The sequence below is a fragment of the Hippocampus guttulatus genome, chromosome 16, assembly GCF_054856545.1.
Source record: "Hippocampus guttulatus isolate MCC_2025c chromosome 16, RoL_Hgut_1.0, whole genome shotgun sequence".
Classification (NCBI taxonomy): Eukaryota; Metazoa; Chordata; class Actinopteri; order Syngnathiformes; family Syngnathidae; genus Hippocampus; species Hippocampus guttulatus.
The window spans coordinates 13,471,234-13,495,624 of NC_141276.1; the positions used below are offsets into that span (position 1 = coordinate 13,471,234).

The 24,391-nt window shown below is 40.4% G+C and overlaps 1 protein-coding gene across 1 annotated transcript in view; it reads right to left on the minus strand.

Moving 5' to 3' along the window:
* Positions 1-396: 396 nt before the first annotated feature.
* The window catches only part of abat (4-aminobutyrate aminotransferase), a 39,793-nt gene continuing 15,798 nt past the window's right edge, over positions 397-24,391 (minus strand). The window contains exons 6-16 of the mRNA XM_086132311.1: positions 16,822-16,871; positions 16,619-16,699; positions 16,365-16,457; positions 15,872-15,934; positions 15,694-15,757; positions 14,596-14,744; positions 12,748-12,885; positions 11,627-11,794; positions 9,218-9,364; positions 8,297-8,408; positions 397-3,237 (exon numbers count right to left, since the gene is read on the minus strand). Coding sequence (XP_085988437.1) covers positions 3,116-3,237; positions 8,297-8,408; positions 9,218-9,364; positions 11,627-11,794; positions 12,748-12,885; positions 14,596-14,744; positions 15,694-15,757; positions 15,872-15,934; positions 16,365-16,457; positions 16,619-16,699; positions 16,822-16,871 — 1,187 coding nt within the window. The 3' untranslated portion in view covers positions 397-3,115. The remainder of the gene's footprint in view (positions 3,238-8,296; positions 8,409-9,217; positions 9,365-11,626; positions 11,795-12,747; positions 12,886-14,595; positions 14,745-15,693; positions 15,758-15,871; positions 15,935-16,364; positions 16,458-16,618; positions 16,700-16,821; positions 16,872-24,391) is intronic.

The window sequence follows — 24,391 nt, forward strand, 5'->3', positions numbered from 1 at the left end:
CATATAGCCAGAGTCTTAACAGCTTTCTTGTTTTTGGAATCCATAATAGAACTCAGGTACTGCTTTGTTTCTGCTTCAAAGTTTAAGAAAAGACGTTTTGAATCACTCCATCTGGATTTGTGGATATGGAAATTAGCGAGAAAGCGTGTTTCTACTGTTATTCGAGTGTTACGCTTATTCTGACGTAGGCCGAGAAGGATCACACAAGAAAAGTGACGAAACACTGTAAAAGTACTTGAAATACGTGACCACGTGTCCATGGGCTATGCTCGACATACGAGAAGTTTTTTAACAGTTACCACAAAAATACATAAGTGATCAACTGAATGGAATACTCATATCAAGTGAAATATTATTCCAATGAACACAAAAAAGTTAAAAAAACAAAACAAGATATAAGTTAGCCAAAATGTCATTTATTTGTCACAGTACATTGACAGTGTATAGATTAGAGACAACAGTTATAGCCATCTAAAATAATTACATCAATAATCATCTAGATCAGATCATGAGTGCAAAATGCTTAAAGAAGCTTATCTGCATCCCTTTCCTCTTTATGATCCTGACTGAGGAGTGGAGCAGTATTATTACCATAATATTCCTCAGTGTTAACCAACCAAACGGCTTCTCCAGAGATTTCAACATACACTTAGTTAAGATAATTCATACAAGACAGATGGTATCTTACTGGATACACATTTCTGACACTTGTTCAAAAGATTGCATGAAAGATGGTCTGACATGTAGCAGTCTTTAAAACACATTTCCTGCATCTTTTGACATTACACCAACATTTATGTATGCCCGTACTATAAAGCTGTTAGACATTATGTGCTACATCTTTGTCAAAATCACGTTTTCATACACACCCACGAACAACTTTCTTAAGTTCAATAACTTTATTCCACTTGGTTTAAATTTGCACCGGTAGAATCTTTGAGCACAGAAAAAGTCCATGATTACAAAAGAGCATCATTATTCTTCAAGGTTTGTGTCAAAAAAACAAATACTTTGCAATTGGATTACATATCATTGACAAGTTTAGCCGTAGCTAGTAAACTACATGTGGGCTTTGTCTTTATTTACTTTATTCGCTAAACATGTTATTTCTGAAGTAAGCACTACAGACTGCTAGCTGTGAAATGCAGTCTGTTCCATTCATCGAAACAAATGTGAAAGGGTGTTCATGACTAGCCGCAATTGATGCTTGAGTATACAAAAGTAATACAGAAAAAAATATGTATATATACCAAATATCATGCAGGCACTAAATATCTTGAGACATTTTCCTGGTCAATTGAAGGTTGGCATTTATCTGGGCAACAACATTTCAAGCGGAGTCATTTCTATTAATACAGGTAGCAAGATAACAGGCAGAATGATGGCAAGGACATTTCAAGTGGGACACTGACATGCAGGCTGGTATTGTACTCACCACTAACACTGAACTCCTGCATCATGAATGACTATCTGCCATCTCAAACAAACATTCGCGCTAACTTTAGTGATTGGATGGCCTATCAGTGTATGAGTGCTAAAATGAATTGTATGTTGCTCTGAGCAGTGAGTTGGAGGTCGGAATATTAATTGGCATAATTTCCATGTCGTTAATGTTGTCTAAAATAACAGTCCGACACTTTTAAGATGGCTAGTCTTAAAAGGGATGGTGTTGCGCTGTTCTTGCCTGTTTCACAAGTCATTCAGAGCTCTGAGTGTGATAAAGGATGAAAAAAAACCCTCCACAAATTGTGGACAAAATTGATTGCACTGTTTGTTAGAAGTCAACACGGGCCTAACACTTCTTGTCAAGGTTGTGACAAGTAAAGGGCTTTTCAAACTGCACTCAGCAACGAACCCATTAATTGTGAATGAAAAATGTTCAATTCCAGAGCGATGCCGCGGCGACGTCAGGCGGCGCATCCAAGAGTAAACTGGTTGGCAGAGTGATTTCAGAGTGCTCATAGAACAGGGGTGGGCAAACTACGGCCTGCGGGCCAAATCCGGCCCATTGGTCTTTTTAATCCGGCCCGCCGAAGGTTGGTCCACAATTAAGGTTCGATGTGAATGATTGCATTCATTTCAATTGGACTTGTAATGACAGGCATTTCACCACCAGGTGGCGCATTGACTTGAAGTTGCAGAACACGGGGGGCGGGGCAATCTTTTCGACCACCTAGTACCTCTGTATCGCTCTACTTCTACTGGTCTGATCACAACCCATCTGCAGCGATGCACAGGCTAAAATAGGTCATCAACAACACTTTTGTCATTTAAAAAAAGTATATTAATACCGTACTTTCATGCTTTTGTTCTGTTGATGTTTGATATGGACTGTCAACAAATGCAGTTTTTTTTTAATGTACCATAGCTCGTGCTGACCTGGCCCTTCTGTCAAATTTTAAAAGTCGATGCGGCCCCCCAGCCAAAAGGTTTGCCCACCCCTGTCATAGAATAAGCCTCCCTGTTATTTTACCGATGCAAGCGCTTCCAAATATGGGTAAGCCTTTACCGTCCTTTTGCTGCCCCAAGTGCAGTGAGAAAAGGCCCTACATTATGGAGAGATTAGCCAGTGCTGACTTTTATCTCAAAATAAGTTGTTTTACTACATTTTCATGTGATGATATCAGATTCCACCACATTCATTGGAGTTATTGAGTGGAATACTGTGCACATACGACAGATGACGCATCAGGTTGTGTTTGTGAAAGTTGCTGTATGATATCTTAAAGAAAGTATACCTGGAGAAAAGCTCGTTTCAAGAGGAGTGATGCTGGTGAAGAATATGGTGATGGACTTTGCGTTCTTATTTCACCCACTCACCACTAGCATCTACCCAAATGTGACAGATTTTACTCTGCTTCATTATGGTGTCATTCCCACACATTTATAGAATTATGACAATGATTTGAAATACAAAATGAATTTACAGCTTGATGACATCACATGTACGGAGACATTGTTATCATTGTTGTGGCTTGGGTAAACTCAACTGACCTTGGCCCTGTCAAAGGTTTTTTGTGTGATTTGTGCATTTCTTGTCATGGACGGTAAGGAGGTTTCCTTCCCTCTATTCTGAATTCTGTCTCGGAATGTTGTTGTTTTGCCTGTCATTTGTTCATTTGATCTGGGCCAATATGTCATTGAAGAGGTTGAGAAACATGTGCACATGGTACTCCTTGAAGACCAGCGCTGGACGGAAACGGATTGACCGGTCCCCGCAGGCTCCCAAGAGGATACCTATTGACAAAATACAATGACGACATCCATGTTCACAGAGTTCCTGTCGTGTCAAAGTGCAGATCACATTTTGTTGAGACAAAACTCATCTATTTAAATTAACAACAAATAAATGTGTACATATACAGTCCCCTCCAAAAGCATTGGAATGTCAAGGTCAATTTCTTTTTTTTTGTTGTATACTGAAGAAATTTGTGGCTCCTGATCAAAAGACGAATGAGACAAAAGTTGAGAATTCCATCTTTTTTTCTTTTTTTTTTTTGTATTGACATCCAGATGTGTTCAACAATTCAGGACAGAGAACCGTTTGCTTGAACCCACCCACTTGACAAGTGAGCAAAAGTATTGGAACATGTGACTGATGGGTGTTTTTAGTTCCTCGGGTGTTACCTTTTAGATTGCTTAAACTTTCAATCGTGTTTGGTTTTGGAATTTGAATTCGCTTGTGAAAACTGCATTTGTTCTTAAGCAAACATGAATACCAGAGAACTGTCTATGGGAAGAAATCAATCAGATTTTTTTATTTCTTTTTTTTGGCACAATATTGGGCATAGCCAATACAAGAATTTGGAATGTTCTGACCACTCAATGGCAAAAGAATGGGGAATTGGAATTTGTAAAGGAGTACAGAGATGAGCCACAAAAGTTTTGAATAAAGTTTTGTGGACCAAAGAGACCAAGATTAAACTCTACAAAAGTGATGGAAAGGCCAAAGTATGGAGAAAGAAAGGATCTGCTTAATTGATCCCAGCCATTTCCACTGGACAAAGCCCTCCAACCCAGTCGTTCAACTGAATTTGGATTGACCTCGCAAGGCCCACAGATTGTGCTCGATGGCGATATAAACATGCAGCTGGCCCAAAAGAAAGATGAGATTCTCTTTTAGCTGAAAAAAAGTTTGCTTATATCTTTTTCCATGATTTAGCTATTAGCATTCGAAAACAGCAAAATTCCATCAGATTTCCAGTTTCAGAGGCGAAAAAATGGATAAAAAGACCTTTTTGTAAAAAACATGTATTTCAAGCATAATTTCAAGTATCACTACTTTTTTTTGGTTGCTTTTTTGAGAGCTCATATATCTAAAGAAGACTTTCCTTCCACAAAACAAACACCGCAAATAGGGCTTTGATCTTAAAAAATATTTATTTGCACTTGATTGAACTGCTAAAATGAACTATGAGCAGAAGTGAACCATTGGGTTTGTGCATGTGTGTTTCCCCCTCCACCCTGCTATTCTTGCATAATTTTTTGGGTTGTGATACAAAATGGAGCAATTGCCCTGATGCAAGGGCACACAATATCTATATACAGCACATTGGAGTTTCACTTTACTTGCCTTTGCGAAGGTAGACCCAGCACCTTCGCTGCACTAACCGTGCGCCACAGTGTTCTTGCACTTACAGCTTCTTTTGATGGCTGCTGCATCCTTTTCTTCCCCAAAAGCAATCCTCAAGGGTTAATTGTTTTGATTTCTCCATTGCTACTGGATCAAATGCACTCTCTACTAACTCCACAGGACTCCAAGCTACTCCACAACTCCTCCCATGCATCCCTCCCCCTCCAGTTCTGTCCTGGGCTGCTCCCTGAACACTCTGGAGGAGGTGGGCAACAGGAGGATGCTCGCTAACCTAAAAGCTATGGACAGTCCCTCCCACCCCTTCCAGCCCGCCATGACCACACTGAGTAGCTCCTTCAGCCAGAGACTGTAACACCCGCGCTGCAAGAAGGAGAGATACTGCCACTCTTTCTTACCGACTGCTGTCAGGCTGCTGAATAAACATACATGAAAACCTGTAACCATTGTAAATAGCACAGCCACCTTATGCTGTGTTTTCTATTTTACTGCTAATTTATTATATTTATTCTACAAATATACTGTATTGCTAATGCTATATTTTATATTGCACTTTTCTTGAACTGTGTACAGTTCTTTCTGAAATATTTATTTTGTGCAATGAAAGACTTTGTTGTTTTTCTTCCCCCCAATTTTGCCGCTGTAGACTGCAAAATTCCCCAGTGTGGAACAAATAAAGGTTATCTTAACTTATCTTATCTTACTTCTACTTCTTCTGCAGCATGATCGTGGCTTATCCCTTACACCTGCTGCCACCTGCTGGGCAGATTTTAAATGATTTACAAAGCAAACAAGCCTGATCCTGAGTCACAGGCTGCGTCAAACCCTTCTGGACACTATGACGCAAAAAAACGCAAAAGACATAAAAATACGTCATGGGTACGCAGCCATAGTGAGTTTTCAAGACATATTTATACGTCATGGGTAATAAAAGAGTTAAGATTCCAAAACATAAAAGCTCATTTGTATGGTGAAGTAATGTCATGCTTGTGCTTGCATGGCTGCTTCCGAAACTGGCTCAGTAGTCTTTATTGAGGATGTAACTCATGACAGGAGCAGTAGAATATAGTCTACAAAACCAATTTGTCGGGCAATTTACAGAAAAATCCATTCAAACTAATGGGGAGAAGCTTCATCATGCAAAACAGTGATCCCTCACTCTAACGCGGTTCACCTTCCGTGGCTTCGCTGTTTCACGGATTTTTTTTAGTGCAGTTTTTAAAATGTTTTTAAAAAGTGAATTGCGTGCTGCATCCGGATTGGCTAAGGCACTCACCAACGTGAACAGTCTCCGCACCTCGTCTTTGTACATACATACACCCACAATGTCGACGAAACATTCTGCAAAGGCACCTGAGGACGCGCTCAAGCAATAATATTTTACAGTACAGTATTTCCAAAAACTATTATAGTTATTTGTTGAAAACATTTGTTGTTTTTTTTTGTGCTTGGGCCTGAAAACAGGTTTTGGTCTTTGGTTTCATTGTATGCATAGTTCAGTATTGTATAATAACTAAAAAAATAAAGCTCACTACTTCACGGATTTCACCTATCACTGGTTCTTTTTGGAACGTAACCCCCGTGATAAATGAGGAATTACTGTATATGATAAAAATATGATCACCTAAAACACACTGTTGACACAAAAATGACCTTGTCAGGGGGGAAAAGTGGAAGGTCTTGGAGTGGCCAAGTCAATCAGTGAAACTTAACCCAATTGGGTATGTATTTTACCTCCTGAATAGGATACTGAAGGGGAAAAAGGACCAGCAACAAACAAGAACTGAAAGAGGCTGCTGCAAAGGCCTGGAAACGCATTTCAAATGAATAATGAAACAGTCTGTTGATGTCAATTCGTTGCAGGCTTGATGCAGTAATAGCGTAAGGGTTATGCCTCGAATAATAATAAATGTTATTCACTTTAAGTTGGTATCCGTTTAAATTAGAGCTGTCAAACGATTAAAATGTTTAATCTAATTAAAAATGCAATTGTCATAATTAACTCAAATTCGCAAAAAATTAATCGTGATTACTCACACATTTTTTATCGTTTCTGAATTTCCTTTTATATTTTTTGTCCTATTTTTCCCCATTTTAATGCTCTCATCAACATGGAATCATGAATCAGTTTTCTATGTGCAAAATGCAAATATTTACTGAAATAACAGTTTCGATTTTCAATTTTACATGAACATTTTTCACTTCGAGCAGTTATTCATACATAATCTCTCACACAATATTACTGTCTATCAACAACAGTGAAAAAAATATTTTGTCACACAACAGCTGCTTTAACAGCTCTTTTTATGGAATCAAAACAGAGCAATATAACATTATAAAGTGCACATCTAAGGTAAACTCGAACTCAGCCTATAGTGGATTTAAGCCATGGTTGCATACTTCGTTTTTCTCAAGTTTGCTTTGAACACAGCAGTCAGGCTATGTTGATTCTGTTGGTCCTTCTTGCGCGGAAGTCTCTCTACGGTTTTGTGTCGACATCATTTCGGATGACTACACTTGGTTCGATGACAACACTGGAGACGTTTTATTTTCGCTAGGGCTACCACTGCAGCGCACCGTCACTGTCAGACGAACACAGAGAAGCTCCACCCGCTCTATTTATATGGACACGGAACACTGTAACCTTCCACAAAATAGTTCCAAACAAGTAACAATCGCGTCAGTGGCATACATCGTATACCTGTATGATACAGGTAACTTTGGTCTTGTCAGTGGAGCAATCTGGCAACTTTTTAAAAGTAAACTTTCCATTCATAAACTCTTTAAGTATCCGTTTTTCGGTGTCTGGTGCTGCCGTGGCTGGCAAAACAGACATGGGCGTGGACTTCTGCAGCACGCTTGTTGTTTTGTTTCTGGTTAATTGATAGAGCAACGTAACATCCGCTTGTGACGTGTGCCGCGTTAATCTCGCGAGAAAAAATTTAATCCCGTTAAAATTCATTTAAATTAATGCCAATAAAAACGCGCTCAACTGACAGCTCTAGTTTAAATACATTTGCTCATTTAAAAAGTTAATGGCTTCAAACAAAAGGTGCTCTGTGCTGAGTCGTTTAATACATCGAGATTAAAATATATTACATTAAATTTAAATTTAAAATTAAATTACATTTTTACAATTTGAATTAATTAAAATTAAAATTAAATAAAATATTTAAAAATATATTAAAATACCATCAAACAAAAGCTGTCATTTTGAAATTCTGTCTCTTATTCATTTTTCAATCTGACACCCAAATATATTCAGTCTACACTAAGGACAATGAAATGGATCTTGCTGTTCCAATATTGTAACCACAGAAATCATGTGATTATTACAATTACAAATTTTAATGGTCTGACATCTTTGATGTACTAGATTTCAGTTTGATTCAAATCAACAGAATGTTTCAAAAGTAAGTTTTGGAAATAGTGTGCCAATTTTTATACCTAGCTTGAGACCCAAGTGTGGATGACAAATGTCAGTATACATTCTGAGTAAGGCACCATCTCCCTGCTGTGGCATAGAATGTGTGTGTCTGTGTGTCTGCGTGTGCAGGCGTGTGTGTCGCATGTGACCGCAGAGCAGTGAGAAGATAAGGTAGATGTCGACTTAGTTTGCATGGCCCTTTTGTTTCTATCATGATCAAGAATGAAGCAAATACAAGAGTCAAGAAAGAAAGAAATGAAAAGTGACACATGACATACCCTTGTTCCGGGCCTTCTGAAGGATGTTATTGCGTGTTGCATCATCACAGACATCAATGGCACAGAAAGTTCCTTGCCCTCGAGCTCGACTCAAGATGCCGGTGTACTGAGCCTGAGAAGAAGAGGCATCTAGGTCATACTCTAACCGAGCAAGAGCTAGTGAGCAGCATTGTTTATGTTCTGAACTGTGAATTGGAAAAATAAGTATAGTCCAGTATGGAGAACTGCAATTGACTGGCAACCAGTCCAGGGTGTAACCCGCCTACTGCCCGAAGACGGCTGGGATTGGCTCCAGCACGCCCGCGACCCTCATGAGGATAAGTGGCTCGGATAACGGACGGACGGAACGGACAGTATGGAGAAGTTCAAACATAAATTGTTAGAACACATTGTCTGTCCACTGTGTGGCCCCTCCCTCTGTTGTTTTTTGTTACCTTTCCCTTAATTCAGTCTCCCCAATCATCGCACCTGTCTCACGGCACACCTGCCAGTCTTCACCTCGTCAGCCACACCCATTGCCAGTTCGTTAGCTGTCTTCCCAGCCGTACTTGCTGCTTCTTAGCTGTTACGCTCAGCCTTCCTGTACACCTGCGTTTGATTTCTCTGACTGCCTTTGGTTCCTGCCTCCTTGACCTGTCGCTTTTCTTCCCAATAAACCAGTACTGAGTTCATTGTGTCTGACTGTGGGTCCTGTGCTAATCTTAAAATAAACCTAACACAAATATAGAATATACAAATATATTGTATAACACACTTTGGGATCCTATACTTGGCCAGTGCAGGCAATATAAATAAGATTACAAATGCTTGAAATAATGAATAAAAAGCTTGTGTAAATAAACAACTACAACACTTCAGGCAAGCTACACAAAGTCATTTGACATTCAATAACACACAGAAATCAACACACAAACACATTACCTGTAACTCATTCAGGCCGTTCATCAAGGCTTTTCCTGAACGGTTCACCTCCACCAAGAGGTTTTCTCTGCGAATCACGCTGAGGACCTCAGAAAGCAACAAGTTCTTTGTAGGGTCTCCCATCCATGTGTTAAAGATGCGGTAGGGCTGACAACAGGCAAGCAACGTGTAAAAGAACACAATGTGACACAGCTATGACAGTGAGGGGGATTCAAAGACTGCAGAAATAAATACATATATTTTGATTAGAGCTGTCAGTTTAGCGCATTTTTATTGGCATTAATTTAAATGAATTTTAACGGGATAAAAAATTTTCTCGCGAGATGAACGCGGCACACGTCACAGCGGATGTTACGTTGCTCTATAAATAAACCAGAAACAAAACAACAAGCGCGCTGCACAGGTCCACGCACGCGTGAGACACCGAAAATGGATACTTAAAGAGTTTATGAATGGAAAGTTTACTTTTAAAAAGTTGCCAGATTGTTCCACTGACAAGACCAAAGTTACCTGTATGTTTTGCAGTCGTAAACTGAGCTATCATCATAGCACGTCGAGTCTAAAATACCACCTAATGGCCAAGCACACAGCTGACGTGAGTACTCCGCCCCCTCGTCTCAGTCAGACAGCTATGGATCATTTCAAAGCGAAGAAAATGGATGACATGACGAAGAACAAATTTGCTGAAGCCATAGCTAAATGTATGGCTACTGCATGCAAGCCTGTCAACATTGTCCACAGCTCGACTCAAGCTGAAATCATTCACATTGCATCTAATGACTCCACTACGGATTGCCAGCGAGAGCCTCCATTACAAGCTGTGTACAGAGATTGTACGTAGTGGAGAAGGCTAAGGTACACCAAGCGGGAGAATGCGAATGCGATGTATGCCACTGACGCGATTGTTACCGTATTTTCACGACTATAAGGCGCCATTAAAAGTCTTAATTTTCTCCAAAATGGAAAGGACGCCTTATAATGCGGAGCGTCTAGTGTATGCGCCGAGTTCCAAAGCCTGACTGAGAGCACCTCTGGCCGACACACGCTGTTTATATAGAGAAAGGCGGAGTGAGTGACGACAGGCATGCGGAAGTCCGCCAATGAGTGAAGGGTGGGCGTGTAAGAGGACGCTAAAGGCACGTCCCGAGCAGGTACCAGTCGCCAATGAGGTGAAGGGTGGGCATGTAAGAGGACGCTAAGGCACGCCCCTAGCAGGTACCAGTCGCCAATGAGTGAAGGGTGGGCGTGTAAGAGGACGCTAAAGGCACGCCCCGAGCCGGTACCTGTCGCCAGTGAGTGAAGGGTGAGCGTGTAGGAGGTGAAGAGAAAAACGTGAGTACATTGTAAAATGGCTAAATAAAGTACAACCGAACTCAGTTTTGCTTCCGTTGCCTTTTTAAAAACGTGTTTTTAGCGTCCGTGCATGCATGCCGTATGTTTAAGCTGGCGTATGTTTTACCATGCCTGGCTGCGCCCAATAATACAGTGCGTTTTGTGTATGTGTCAAATACATAAATAGCACCCCTTACTGAGACTGCGCCCAACAACACGGTGCGCCGAATGGTCGTGAAAATACGGTACTTGTTTGGAACTATTTTGTGTGGAAGGTTACAGTGTTCCGTGTCCATATAAATATAACGGGTGGAGCTTCTCTGTGTTCGTCTGACAGTGACGGTGCGCTGAGGCACGTCGAGAGTTCAGCGGTGCAGTGGTAGCGACTTAGCGGACACACTGAAAATAAAATGTCTCCAGTGTTGTCATCGAACCAAGTGTAGTCATCCGAAATGATGTCGACACAAAACCATAGAGAAACTTCGCGCAATTAGGACCACCAGAATCAACATAGCCTGACTGCTGTGTTCAAGGCAAACTTGAGAAAAACGAAGTATGCAACCATGGCTTAAATCCACTATAGGCTGAGTACTAGTTTACCTTAGATGTGCACTTTATAATGTTATATTGCTCTGTTTTGATTCCATAAAAAGAGCTGTTAAAGCAGCTGTTGTGTGACAAAATATTTTTTTCACTGTTGTTGATAGACAGTAATATTGTGTGAGAGATTATGTATGAATAACTGCTCCAAGTGAAAAATGTTCATGTAAAATTGAAAATCGAAATTGTTATTTCAGTAAATATTTGCATTTTGCACATAGAAAACTGATTCATGATTCCATGTTGATGAGAGCATTAAAATGGGGAAAAATAGGACAAAAAATATAAAAGGAAATTCAGAAACGATAAAAAATGCGCGAGTAATCACGATTAATATTTAGTGAATTTGAGTTAATTATGACAGTTGCATTTTTAATTAGATTAAATATTTTAATCGTTTGACACTTTTAATTTTGATTTATTAGGATTAGATAAAGGCTTTGGTCTTTATTTGAGTAAATCTGGAAAATGGCAAACCTGATCAGCCTGAAATGCATCCTTGTAGTAGAAGCCACCAGTCAGAAGCTTCTTGCTGAAGGAGACAATGTCAGCGGGGTCGTCCATGCCCCAGTGCTCGTGGGCCCAGAACTTTCCTGTGCACCCTCCTCCGGTTTGTACCTCATCCACATGGAACGCACAGCCATGCTGCATGGAGAAAACAGACCAATGGATTGATACATGATACTTGAGAAAACACTGCAAAGTAAAACAACCTGACCATTACAATCTCAATTCAGTTGGCTCTTCAATTTCATAAAAAGGACACTACAGTGATGGAGAATTCATTATCCCTTCACACACGCCACATTTAATATCTCTTCTTTACTTTCTTTTCCGCATAAAAACACAAATCTCAAATAAACAAATCAAACAAATCTCTTCGAGTTAGATTGCTTGTTAGCTAGAATGATGCAGTATAAAATGGGAAAGACACTTGGACCATGTCGAACTTCAAAAATGACTCATTACAATACAGTATAAGCCTGCACGGGATTTGTAACACTTGACTATCCCAGAATGAAACACTGGTTGTACCCATAAAATAGAAGCTACAATAGTGGCTGCAGTTGCGGCATGCATCCACTAGATAGAAAAAACACACACAAAAAAACCTTATAAAGAGTGAGGGTAACTCTACACTCTAACCAGTCACTAATTCATTATGTAAAAATGAAATGGTCTACGTTTGTCATGTAGTGTGATGGTAAATGACCAAAAAGGCAGAGAGGCATGAGAAGCAAGATGCACTGAACAAAATTATATTAACATGAACACTTACAGGGGCACACTGGAAAAACTAAATTAATAACACAAAAACGTCCTGAAAAATCAGACAACTCAAAATATGAAACAAACAAAAACACGTGACAGTTGCACAATTTGACCGTAAGTCGTCGGCTATTAGTTCTTTTGCCAGAAAAGAGCTAATGACATGCTGATCAACAGGTGCGACATTGGACAAACGGAGCAGATCCCTGACAATTTTGAATGTCGTTGGACACCAGAATCCATTACAGATTGATACTGTGGCATGTGACCCACTTGTTGCAGGCACTTGTAAAAGACCCAATTGCTGTTACTGTTGCCGTTACTGTTACCTTGCTGGCAATTTTGCGGAGGCTCCTGAAGAATTCCGCAGAGGCGTGATTATCTCCTCCCTCAGCTTGAATGGGTTCGATTACAATCCCGGCAACAGGCTTACCCTTCTGCCTCCACTTTCCGATCAGGTCCTCTACCTGAAGACACATTCAAGATGCAAGATGGACAGCTTTATAAATGTGTACAAAAACATCCATCCATTTTCTTCCGCTTGTCTGGCGAAGGGTCACAGGGACATCAGTTTAAGCAGGGAAGAAGAGACTTCCCTCTCCAAAGTCACTTCATCCAGCTTTTGCGGCGGAATCCAGAGGTGTTCCCAGACCAGCTGAGAGACACAGTCTCTCCAGCGCATCCTGGGTTGTCCCGGGGCCTAGGGGCGCATCCAGGAGGCATCCTAAAGAGACGCTGAGTCACCTCTTCCGGCTCTCGCAAAATGAAGGAGCAGCGGCTCTACTTAGAGCCCCTTCTGGATGGTTGAGCTTCTCACAGTATCTCTAAGGGTGAAACCCAAAGAACATGCACCAAGCTTCCCCTTGCCTGTGTTGTGTTCTCCGGGTACTCCAGTTTCCTCCCACATTCCAAAAACATGCATGGCAGGTTAATGGAGTACTTTAAAACTTTGCTGCTGTGAATTGGGAATTTCTCCATTGAGAGACTAATAAAGGATTTCTTATCTCTCTTCTTAAATTGTCCCTAGGTGTGAGGGGGGTGCGGATGGTTGTTCGTCTCTGTGTACCCTGCGATTGGCTGACAACCAGTTCAGGTTGTCCCTCGCCTACTGCCGGAAGACAGCTGGGATAGGCTCCAGTACGCCCCGCAACACTTATTAGACTCATTTTCTGATAAGCGGATCAGAAAATGGATGGATGGATAATATAATATGTAATAGAATAATTTATTTATGAAATATATTACTACATTTCATATTATATTATTTTTAAAATATTACTAAATATTTAGAAATATTTATGAATTAAGGGTTTAGGTGATTTTTTTTCTGAAACGTTATAGCTAGAAATTACAACGCATGGTAAAATCCATATGAAGCAAGTTTTTACAGGTCAAACTTAAAAAACAAAAAAATGAAAATATCTCAAAAACCTGATGTACAAGGAAAAAAGTAACGACATTTTTGAAATCAGCATCAAAAATACATTAGCCATCTCTGATTAAAACGTTGTCGACCAGTGTACTCGGCCTGGCTGCGAATCGGTCTATCTCTATTGTACACAATTTAGTAGCCAAGCATGAGCCATTGAAATTTACAGTCAGTCAAAACATGCGGGCTGTTCTTATTATCATTCCGTTTACATCTAGGTCAGGGGTGGGCAAACGTTTTGGCTCGGGGGCCGCATTGACTTTTAAAATTTGACAGAAGGGCCAGGTCAGCACGAGCTATGGTACATTAAAAAAAATAAACTGCATTTGTTGACAGTCCATATCAAACATCAACAGAACAAAAGCATGAAAGTACGGTATTAATATACTTTTTTAAAATGACGACAGTGTTGTTGATGACCTATTTTAGCCTGTGCATTTCTGCAGATGGGTTGTGATCAGACCAGTAGAAGTAGAGCGATACAGAGGTCCTAGGTGGTCGAAAAGATCCCGCCCCCCCCCCCTCCCTGTGTTCTGCAACTTCAAGTCAATGCACCACCTGGCGGTGAAATGCCTGTCATTACAAGTCCAATTGAAATGAATGCAATCATTCACATCAAACCTTAATTGTGGACCGACCTTCGGCGGGCCGGATTAAAAGGACCAACGGGCCGGATTCGGCCCGCGGGCCGTAGTTTGCCCACCTCTGATCTCGGTTGTCCTCATAAGAACACATGTGGAGAGCTGACCTGCTCCAAACAGCGAGCCTCCTCCTGTGCATTCTCTCTGCTGTACTCCTCCAATGGATACTGCAGTTTGGGGAATGGGGCGATAGGCCAATCAAAAGCGGGCACATCCAACTTATGTATTGCTTTGGAGTGTGTCGTCGCCAAGCACCCTGGGAAAGACAAAGTTAAAAACCGTGTAGTAAAAATAAAAACGGCAATATATTTAGAATTGAACGCCTTGGTGTGATGACTTAAGGCTGGGTCACTCATGGCTCGGATAGTTAAAAAGTAGTCGTTCAATCAATTTTGATTTGAGGAGATAGGCCAAGGGTGTCAAACTCATTTCACATTGTGGGCCACATATGGCCTCGGTAGATGTCAAGTGGACCGGACCATTAAAATGATACTATACTCTGCTATCAATAACCAAAATAATGTCTTTCATTTGTTTTGGTCTAAAGAAGCACAAGAACATTCGGAAAATGTTGAAATTTAATAAACAGATCTTTTACAAAACATTTCATGAAGCTCTTTAGATTTTTTTTCAGACAAATGTGCAATTTACTTTGTTCATTCACATATATGCATTGCAACTGATCCCACTGATTGCACAAAGGCACACAACTTTAACAAGTAATTGCTATTGAAAAATATAGTCATGCACCTTGAAGATAAAACGAGATTTATAAAGAAAGGTATTTTTCAAACATTTACACATGTGCATATAAAATCTAAATGTAATCTCCGCCTACACCTTACATACAAACTAAGGAGAGTGCTATTAAATGTGTAAAGAATAAAGTATTCACATGTCCTTGATAGCGTCTGCAGTGTTGGGTCTGTCTCAGTGACAGACTGAGGCTGCCGTTGTCTTCTTCTCTGATCAAAACAGTGTGTCCCCCGAGCGGATACTCCCCGAAATGCACCTTATTAAAAATATTCATTCCGTGTCTTTTATGCATTTTTTCACTTTTAAATTATTCTGTGGGCCTGATTGAACCTCCTTGCGGGCCTTATGTTTGACACCACTGAGATAGGCAGACAAAACATGACATTGAAATTCACAGTAGTTGAAGCACTGTGTAGATTAAAGTTACTCACTTTGCCCACGACACTTACCCAGAGTTCTACCATGGAAACCCCCCATGAAAGATAAAATACTCAAGTCTGGACAACCTGGGCCCTGAGAAAAACGGAAAATCAAAGGATGAAAAATATAACGGATCAAAGATTTGTTCACCAGACCCAGAACAATACAGAATATAAACAAAAATCTACTGGGAAGTGTTTTCTTCACCTGGTTTATCATGGAGGTACGGAGCTCTTCATCGGATGGTGAGGTGTGGCCACGCTCTTTATTCTGCACCAAGAACCAAACACATTTGAAATCCAGTCGCATGAACATTTGATTCAATATGACATATAACATTTTACTTGAAGTTGTACTCTCCAGAACAGTGATTAAAGATTCACGTTTGCATAAAGCAAACGACCAATAACCTTGAATTTTGATACGGCCTCCAGTCAGGAGTAGCGAATGCTTGTCCTTAATCTATTAGTTAAGAAACGTAATGCCTGGATAGAAGGTGGATTTCCCATGATGGCCCCTTCACCCCCGAAACATCCTCTCTGTCATTTATACTGTCTGCTTGAGCCAACAAAGCGTTTACATGTATCAAGATTATCAGTTAGCGCAGTTAGCAAACCAGCATCATAGTCATAATCATAATCAACAGAACAAAACATGACAATTTTCAATACATATTTTTTGCCGGAGGGAATTCACTCACCCTGTACCAAATAAACATGGCCTTGTAAGCATTCTCATTGGAGCATGAGCCACAGGCCATTGTCTGCACACGAGTCATTCCACTTGGAGCCACCTGAACAAGGGGAAGAGAAGAGAACTAGATACTTAACTAGATAAGACAAAACATTGCACATTATATTGTACTCGTATGATACATATTTTATAGAGGAGGTCAATTACAGTATCGATACTCGATTGAATGTAGTAGAGCATGTTTATTTACAAATAACTCACAGAAAGAAGACTTTCTGTGATTTTGTCCGGAAAATTCTCAGGTGGCAAGATTCCAAGGGCGGGTCGGTTCACAACTGTACTCTGAAACAGGACAGGGAATCAGTGATGTGATGTTGATTCAACAACATCATTAGATATATACATATACATAGTAGAGCAACAAATGCATTATTGCATCCAACAAGATTGAGAAACGGACCTACCAGATTGTTCGGGTTGGACATTAGTTTGAGGAGAGCAGGGTGATTGTATCCTGAAAGAGGCCAGAAAGAGGGCTGGGTTTGGATAAAGTTGACACCCAATGCATCCAGGGTGCAGGTACACAAAACTAATAAAACACCCAAATTCTCAGAATATTTGACTAATACTTAAGACTATACAAAGAAAGGACTTTTGGAAATGTTGGCCAACCGAAATGTATAAACAATGAAACGTATGTACATGTCCAGCACTCCATGGTTAATTGGGGCTCCATTTGCCTGAATTAGTGCAGCAATCCGACGAGACATGGTCGTCGATCAATGCCCGGTGTTATGAGAGCGCAGGTTGCTCTGATAGTGGCCTTCAGCTCTTCTGCATTGCTGGGTCTCACACATTGCGTTGTCTTCTTCACAATATCCCAGAGATTTTCTAAGTCAGGCGAGTTTGCTGGCCAGTCAAGAACAGAAATACCATGGTCCTTACACTAGGTACTGATAGCTAGTCCTGTTGGAAAGTGAAATCTGCATCTCTAAAAAACTGGTCAGCAGCAGGAAGCATGAAGTGCTCTAAAATTTTCTGGTAGACGGCCGCGTCGACCTTGGCCATCAGGAAACACAAAGGCAGCAGATGACATCACACCCCAAACCATGACTGACTGTGGAAATTTGACACTGGACCTCAAGCAGCGTGGATTCTGTGACTCCCCTCGCTTCCTCCAGACTAAGGGACCCTGGTTCTCGAAGGAAATGCTAAATTTGCTTTCATCAGAGAACATGACTTTGGACCACTCAGCAGCAGTCCAGTCATTTTTGTCTTTCGCCCAGGCTTCTGACGCTGTTTGTTGTTCAAGAGTGGCTTGGCACAAGGAATGCAATGGCTAAAACCCATTTCTCGCATAGAATTTTCACAATATGCTAATTTTCAGATTTTTCCTATGTGAATTTGGGGTTTTTATTATCTTTCAGATATAATCATCTAAATTACCGTATTAGGTACACCTTCAATGAATGGCCAATTTTAAATTTGTTTTCATATGTAGGGCGCACCACATTAGAAGGTGCATAGAATAGAAGCTACAATAGTGGCTGCAGTTGCGGCATGCATCCACTAGATAGAGCCACTGTGAAGGGAATCAATACAATACATTACAATACAGCTTTATTTATAGAGAGCTTTCGCAACAGCTGCAGCTCTAACAAAGCGTTTGATAGAATATTGAAAACACAACGCCCAAGAAATCAGAATATTGATCATATGGAAGGCGCACTGAGAGAATTGAATGCTTTTAGGTGGCACCTTATGGTGTGGAAAATACTGTAAAATGAATTGATACTTGAAATGTATGAAGAAACTAATGCCATGCCAAGTATTCATAACAAGCGAGAGGCCAGAGCTGAGCTGAACTGCCTGAGGGAGGATCGCCACCCCCGTTCCAGAATGTAAAGTCCATGCTCGTAAATTAAGCCACTGAGACAGAGACCAACCAGCCGAACGCCAGCGAGCGTGAGGGAGCCGGCAACCCCACTTGCCACGTTAGAAACACCCAGCAGCAAGCCCACTGGACACGTCACAAACTAGCATACAACTGGCTAGCAACGAGACCCGACAAAATGCCACCCAAACAGAAGCAAGACACAAAGCAGGATGAGGATTTCCTGACCCTCACTCAAGTAAACGAATTACTCCAGCAACAAAAAGAGCTTTTTACGGCGCTCTTGCAACAACAACAGGAAAACTTCAAAGGATTTGTCAAGATGATAATAGACTCAACAAACTCACGACTTGACACTTTTACCAGGGAAGTCCAAGAAATAAAAACCAGCATCAACTTTACCCAAAAAGAGGTAGACGACATTAAAAAAAATCTAATCTGTCAAACTGGCCATTCCAAAGACATGCAAACAGAATTCTACAAAATATGTGACGGCATGCTTGTATTAACAGACAAGATGGACTACTTGGAAGGACAGTCAAGAAGAAACAACTTGGTAATTGATGGAATTGAGGAAAAACCGGGAGAAACGTGGACTGAAACAGAGGAAAAAGTTCAAAAAATCCTCAAGGAGAAGCTGCTGATACAGGGGCAAATTGAGGTGGAGAGAGCTCACCGCACAGGAAGACAAGAACCTGGAAGACCTCGTCCGAGGCCAGTTGTGGTGAAATTTCTCAAATACAAGGACAGATCAAGGATCCTACAAAAAGCAAAATACTTAAAAGGCTCCAACATCTACATCAACGAAGACTTTACAGATGCCGTACGACAAAAAAGAAAAGAGCTCCTCCCAAAATTAAAAGCTGCACGTGACAGAGGGGAAACTGCCTACGTAAGACATGACAAACTTATCGTCCACCCCCGCACCAGTACTCCAACACAACAGGCTCGAGTTCAACACCATCAAGCAGCATACTGAGAATTATTCACCACCCGAAGATAAAAACTCTGACCCTACTGAAGCAGGAAATTCGCATACCAAAAACATGGACTTCGAACCCTTTGATGACCCTTCCAACCCTTTGATGACTTCCAACCCTACTGACCACAAGACATTTGACCCTGAGAACAACTTGGACCCGGACAATAACTTTTTCAAGACCGACCGACCGCGAGGGAGCCAGCGACGACCGACCGTGAGGGGGCCAGTGATGACCGCGAGGAAGCCAGCGACGACTGCAGGGAAGCCAGCGACCGCGAGGAAGCCGGGAGACAACCAGCCAGCGACCACCGCGAGGGAGCCAGAGACGACCGAGAGGAAACCAGCGACGACAGCAGGGGAGCCAGTGACCGCGAGGGAGCCGGGAGACAGCGAGCCTGAGGGAGCCGGGAGACAACCAGCCAGCGCGCGTGAGAGAGCCAGGAGGCAGCCAGCCAGCGAGCGTGAGGGAGTCGGCGACGACCGCAAGGGAGCCAGCGACCACGAGGGACCCAGGAGACGTCCAGCCAGCAACCGCGAGGGAGCCAGTGATGACGGCGAGAGAGCGAGCGACGACAGCGAGAGAACCAACGACGACCGCGAGGGAGCCAGCGACGACCGCGTGGGAGCGGGAAATTCACATCCCAAAAACATGGACTTCCAACCCTTTGAAGATATTGACTATAAGCCATTCGATCCTGAGAACAATTTGGACCCAGACAACAACTTCTTCCAGAACAAACAAAGGGTAACAAACTCTGACTATTACCTGGATGAACAATTCAACACTAATATAAAATTGGAAAATGCACTTTCAGTAATACACTTAAACAGTAGAAGTCTCTATAAAAACTTCACAAAAATCAAAGAATACCTGACTAAATTCAATAAATTCAAAATAATTGCCATATCAGAAACTTGGCTTGATGAAGATAAAACAACTGAAATGGAAATAGAAGGTTATGAAATGTTTGCAACTAATAGGGAAAACAAAAAAGGAGGGGGGGTTGCAATATATGTAGACAAAGCACTTAAATGCAGTAAAATCGAGAGATTGACAAACACAATAGAAAACCTAATGGAATGTCTAACCATTTTAAATACATAATAAAAAGGCATCAAATATAAGTTGCATCTATAGGACACCAGGATCATGTATTGACACATTCAATAAAAAACTAACAGATATGCTCAGTTACAACAACGATAAGAAAACACGAATAATATGTGGTGACTTTAACATTGACTTATTAAACCCAAATGGACACAAAAAAACAACCGACTTCATAAATACTATGTACAGCAACAGCTTTTTCCCAGTAATCCTGAAACCTAGCAGAATAACAGTTGACACGGCCACATTAATAGATAACATATTTATAAATAAGATTGACCATAAAATGGAAAGTGGACTTCTCATTAATGACATAAGTGACCACCTACCTGTTTTTGCAGTTTTTCATAATTATTTTGATAGAAAAGCTAAATCAACAACTCGCATAACAGAAATAAGACTAAGAACCCAACGCTCCACCGACGCCTTTAAGCAAGACCTAGAAAAACAAAACTGGACCGAGGTCTATTCAAACGAAGACCCAAATACAGCGTTTGAAGTATTTCAGTCTACCATAATCTCCTTATATGATAAACATTTTCCATTAACTAAAGTCTCCAAAAAGTATAAAGACCCAAGTAAGCCATGGATAACGAAAGGCATAGAAAACGCATGTAAAAAGAAAAACAATTTATATAAATTGTTTTTAAAATTGAGAACTGAAGAAGCAGAAAAAAAATATAAGACCTATAAAAATAAACTAGTAAATATTATAAGAACCAGTAAAAGAGATCATTATCATGCACTATTAGAGCAGAATAAAAGTAACACACAAGAAATATGGAAGATACTTAACCAAGTAATCAGAAATAGTCCTAAAAAAATGGATTATCCAGAGTATTTTATCAAAGGCAAAAATACTATTTTGGAAAAAACTGCAGAAATAGCAACTGAATTTAATGAGTATTTTGTCAACATCGGCAGTAACCTAGCAAAACAAATTCCTGATCCAACAAACTTGTTTGAAATAGATAGATATGTAGAAAGAAACTCCTCCACGATGTTCCTTACTGCTGTAAAACAAGAAGATGTATCAAATATTATAAAAACTTTTAAAAATAAAAAGTCAACTGATTGCTTTAATATTGACATGACAATAATAAAGCAGATTATAGAATATGTAGTGCGACCTTTCACGCACATATGCAACCTGTCATTCAAAGCTGGTATCTTTCCATCAAAAATGAAAATTGCTAAAGTTATTCCAATCTATAAAAGTGGAGAAAGACATCGGTTTACAAATTATAGACCAATATCACTACTACCACAATTTTCAAAAATATTAGAAAAACTATTTTCTCGCAGACTTGATAGCTTTATACAAAAGCATGCGCTGTTAAGTGAGAATCAATATGGCTTCAGGGAAAAACGGACCACCTCAATGGCAGTTATGGAGTTTGTGGAAGCAATAGCCACTAATATAGACAACAAAGAATTTACTGTTGGGGTTTTCCTAGATCTAAAAAAAGCTTTTGACACAATAGATCACAGTATATTATTGAAAAAACTAGAAAGATATGGCATTAGAGGTGTAGCTTATAAATGGATAAAAAGTTATTTAGAAAACAGATATCAGTACGTGCAACTCAACAATAAAAAAACGAATCAACTAAAAATCACTCACGGAGTTCCTCAGGGGTCAGTGCTTGGTCCAAAACTATTCATCTTATATATAAATGATATCTGCAAGGTCTCAAAACAATTTAAATGTGTCCTATTTGCTGATGATACAACTTTCTACTGTTCTGGAATAAATCTGAAACAGCTCCTGACAACCGTAGAAAACGAATTAAACAAATTAAAAAACTGGTTCGACAGAAATAAATTGTCACTTAACCTGAAAAAATCGAAGTTAATTGTTTTTGGCACAAGACCAATCAAACACCAAGCTAGAATTATGGTAAACTCAATTGAGATAGAAAGAGCGTATGAAACCAAGTTTCTCGGATTAGTAATAGACTCAAAACTATGTTGGAAGCCACATATCGATAACGTAAAAAGAAAAATAGCCAAAACCGTAGGGATCCTCTACAAAACCAAGGAAGTGCTAAATAAGAGATCTTTGTACACATTGTACACTTCATTATTATTACCATATATGACCTACTGTGTGGAAATATGGGGAAATGCCTGCAAAACAAACACACTCCCTATTCTCAACCTACAAAAAAAAGCAATTCGAATTATTAATAGATCAAAATATACGGAACCCACAAATCCACTATTTATCAAATTAAATACGATGAAATTTTATGACCTGGTTGACTTTAAAATCGCCCAATTAATGTACAAAGCACACAATAACCTGCTCTGCCAAAACATTCAGAAGTTTTTCGAAATTCGAGAAAGCAGCTATGATTTAAGAGGTACCAACTTATTCAAAAAACTCAAAACAAGAACAAACATCAAGCAAAGAAGTGTATCTATCAAAGGTGTTAATCTGTGGAATAATCTCGAAACGGACCTGAAAATGAGTAAATCGCTTGCTGAGTTAAAAAACAAATTCAAAAAAATAGTACAAACAACCTACATCAATCAGAGTTAAAATGATAAATTCAAAACATTAAATATAATGATAAATCAGAACTAAGTTGATAAATAGAGAAAGGTATATAAATATCCATTATGAATTTAAGAGAAAATTGACACAAGAGTGTCAGGGTGTGGAAGTATATAATCCCGATACAAACCAAAAGTTGTAAAAATATCACGGTTAAGGGTAAAGTATGAGCCTTAATGGAGACTTCTTTCTTCTTACTTTTCTGATTGATATAAAAATGATTTATTAGATACAATCACATAACGGGGTAGGACTAGATAAGTTTTTTACTTCTTCCTACTCCCTTGAACATAACTGTGTTGAATGAAGATTGATTTCTTTCTTCCATCCATCCATTTTCCGAACCGCTTGATCCTCACTAGGGTCGCGGGGGGTGCTGGAGCCTATCCCAGCCGTCTTCGGGCAGTAGGCGGGGGACACCCTGAATCAGTCGCCAGCCAATCGCAGGGCACACGGAGACGAACAACCATCCACGCCCACACTCACACCTAGGGACAATTTAGAGCGTCCAATCAGCCTGACATGCATGTTTTTGGAATGTGGGAGGAAACCGGAGCACCCGGAGAAAACCCACGCAGGCCCGGGGAGAACATGCAAACACCACACAGGGAGGCCGGAGCTGGAATCGAACCCGGTACCTCTGCACTGTGAAGCCGACGTGCTAACCACTGGACTACCGGGCCGCCGATTTCTTTCTTTTTACTTTTTTTATCTACCTTATTTTCTGTCAAATTATTACTGTATATATGTTTTATGTTCAATAAACAAACAAACAAACAAACAAGACACTGGACCAAAGCAGCACTCCGTTCATCATGCACACAAGGTAGGAGGGCATAATATTTCCAATGGAATCTCACTTGTAAGACTTATTTTATATTCCTGACTGGAAAAGATATGGCTTCATTCTTTCAGGATTAACGCTATACCTGGTGATGAATTCCAGTCAGCGTTTGTGCATAAATTGCTGATGGTGTAGTGGTACACCCGCCTGACTTGTTTGCGGGCAGGGTGGGATCGGTTCCCACTCAGTGACGGTGTGGATGCGGGCGTGAATGGTCATTTGTCTCTATATGTTCCTTGCGACTGGCTGGCGACCAGTTCAGGGGATAGTCTGCCTTCTGCCTGAAGTCAGCTGCTATAGGCTCAAGCACCTTCCACAAACCTGTTCAGAATAAGCAACGGATGGCTGGATGACAGTTCGTACACCATCAAACAATGATATAGTTTCAAAAAGCAATCAAATAACTCAAGCTGCGGTTCTGATCTATTCCAATTACACAATACAGCTTGGAATGTTTCTTTTTTATGTAAAGTGATCCGCTGCCTTACATAAATTGAAGTTGTCTCCCACTTCTAACCAGCAGAGCGCAGTGAAGTACAACAATGACATTCACATTCATGTTTTCATTCTTCGTTTGCGTCTCAGAGCTGATTATTTTTAGACAACAAAATGAACATGCGCACATTGGAGGATCCCACAAGAC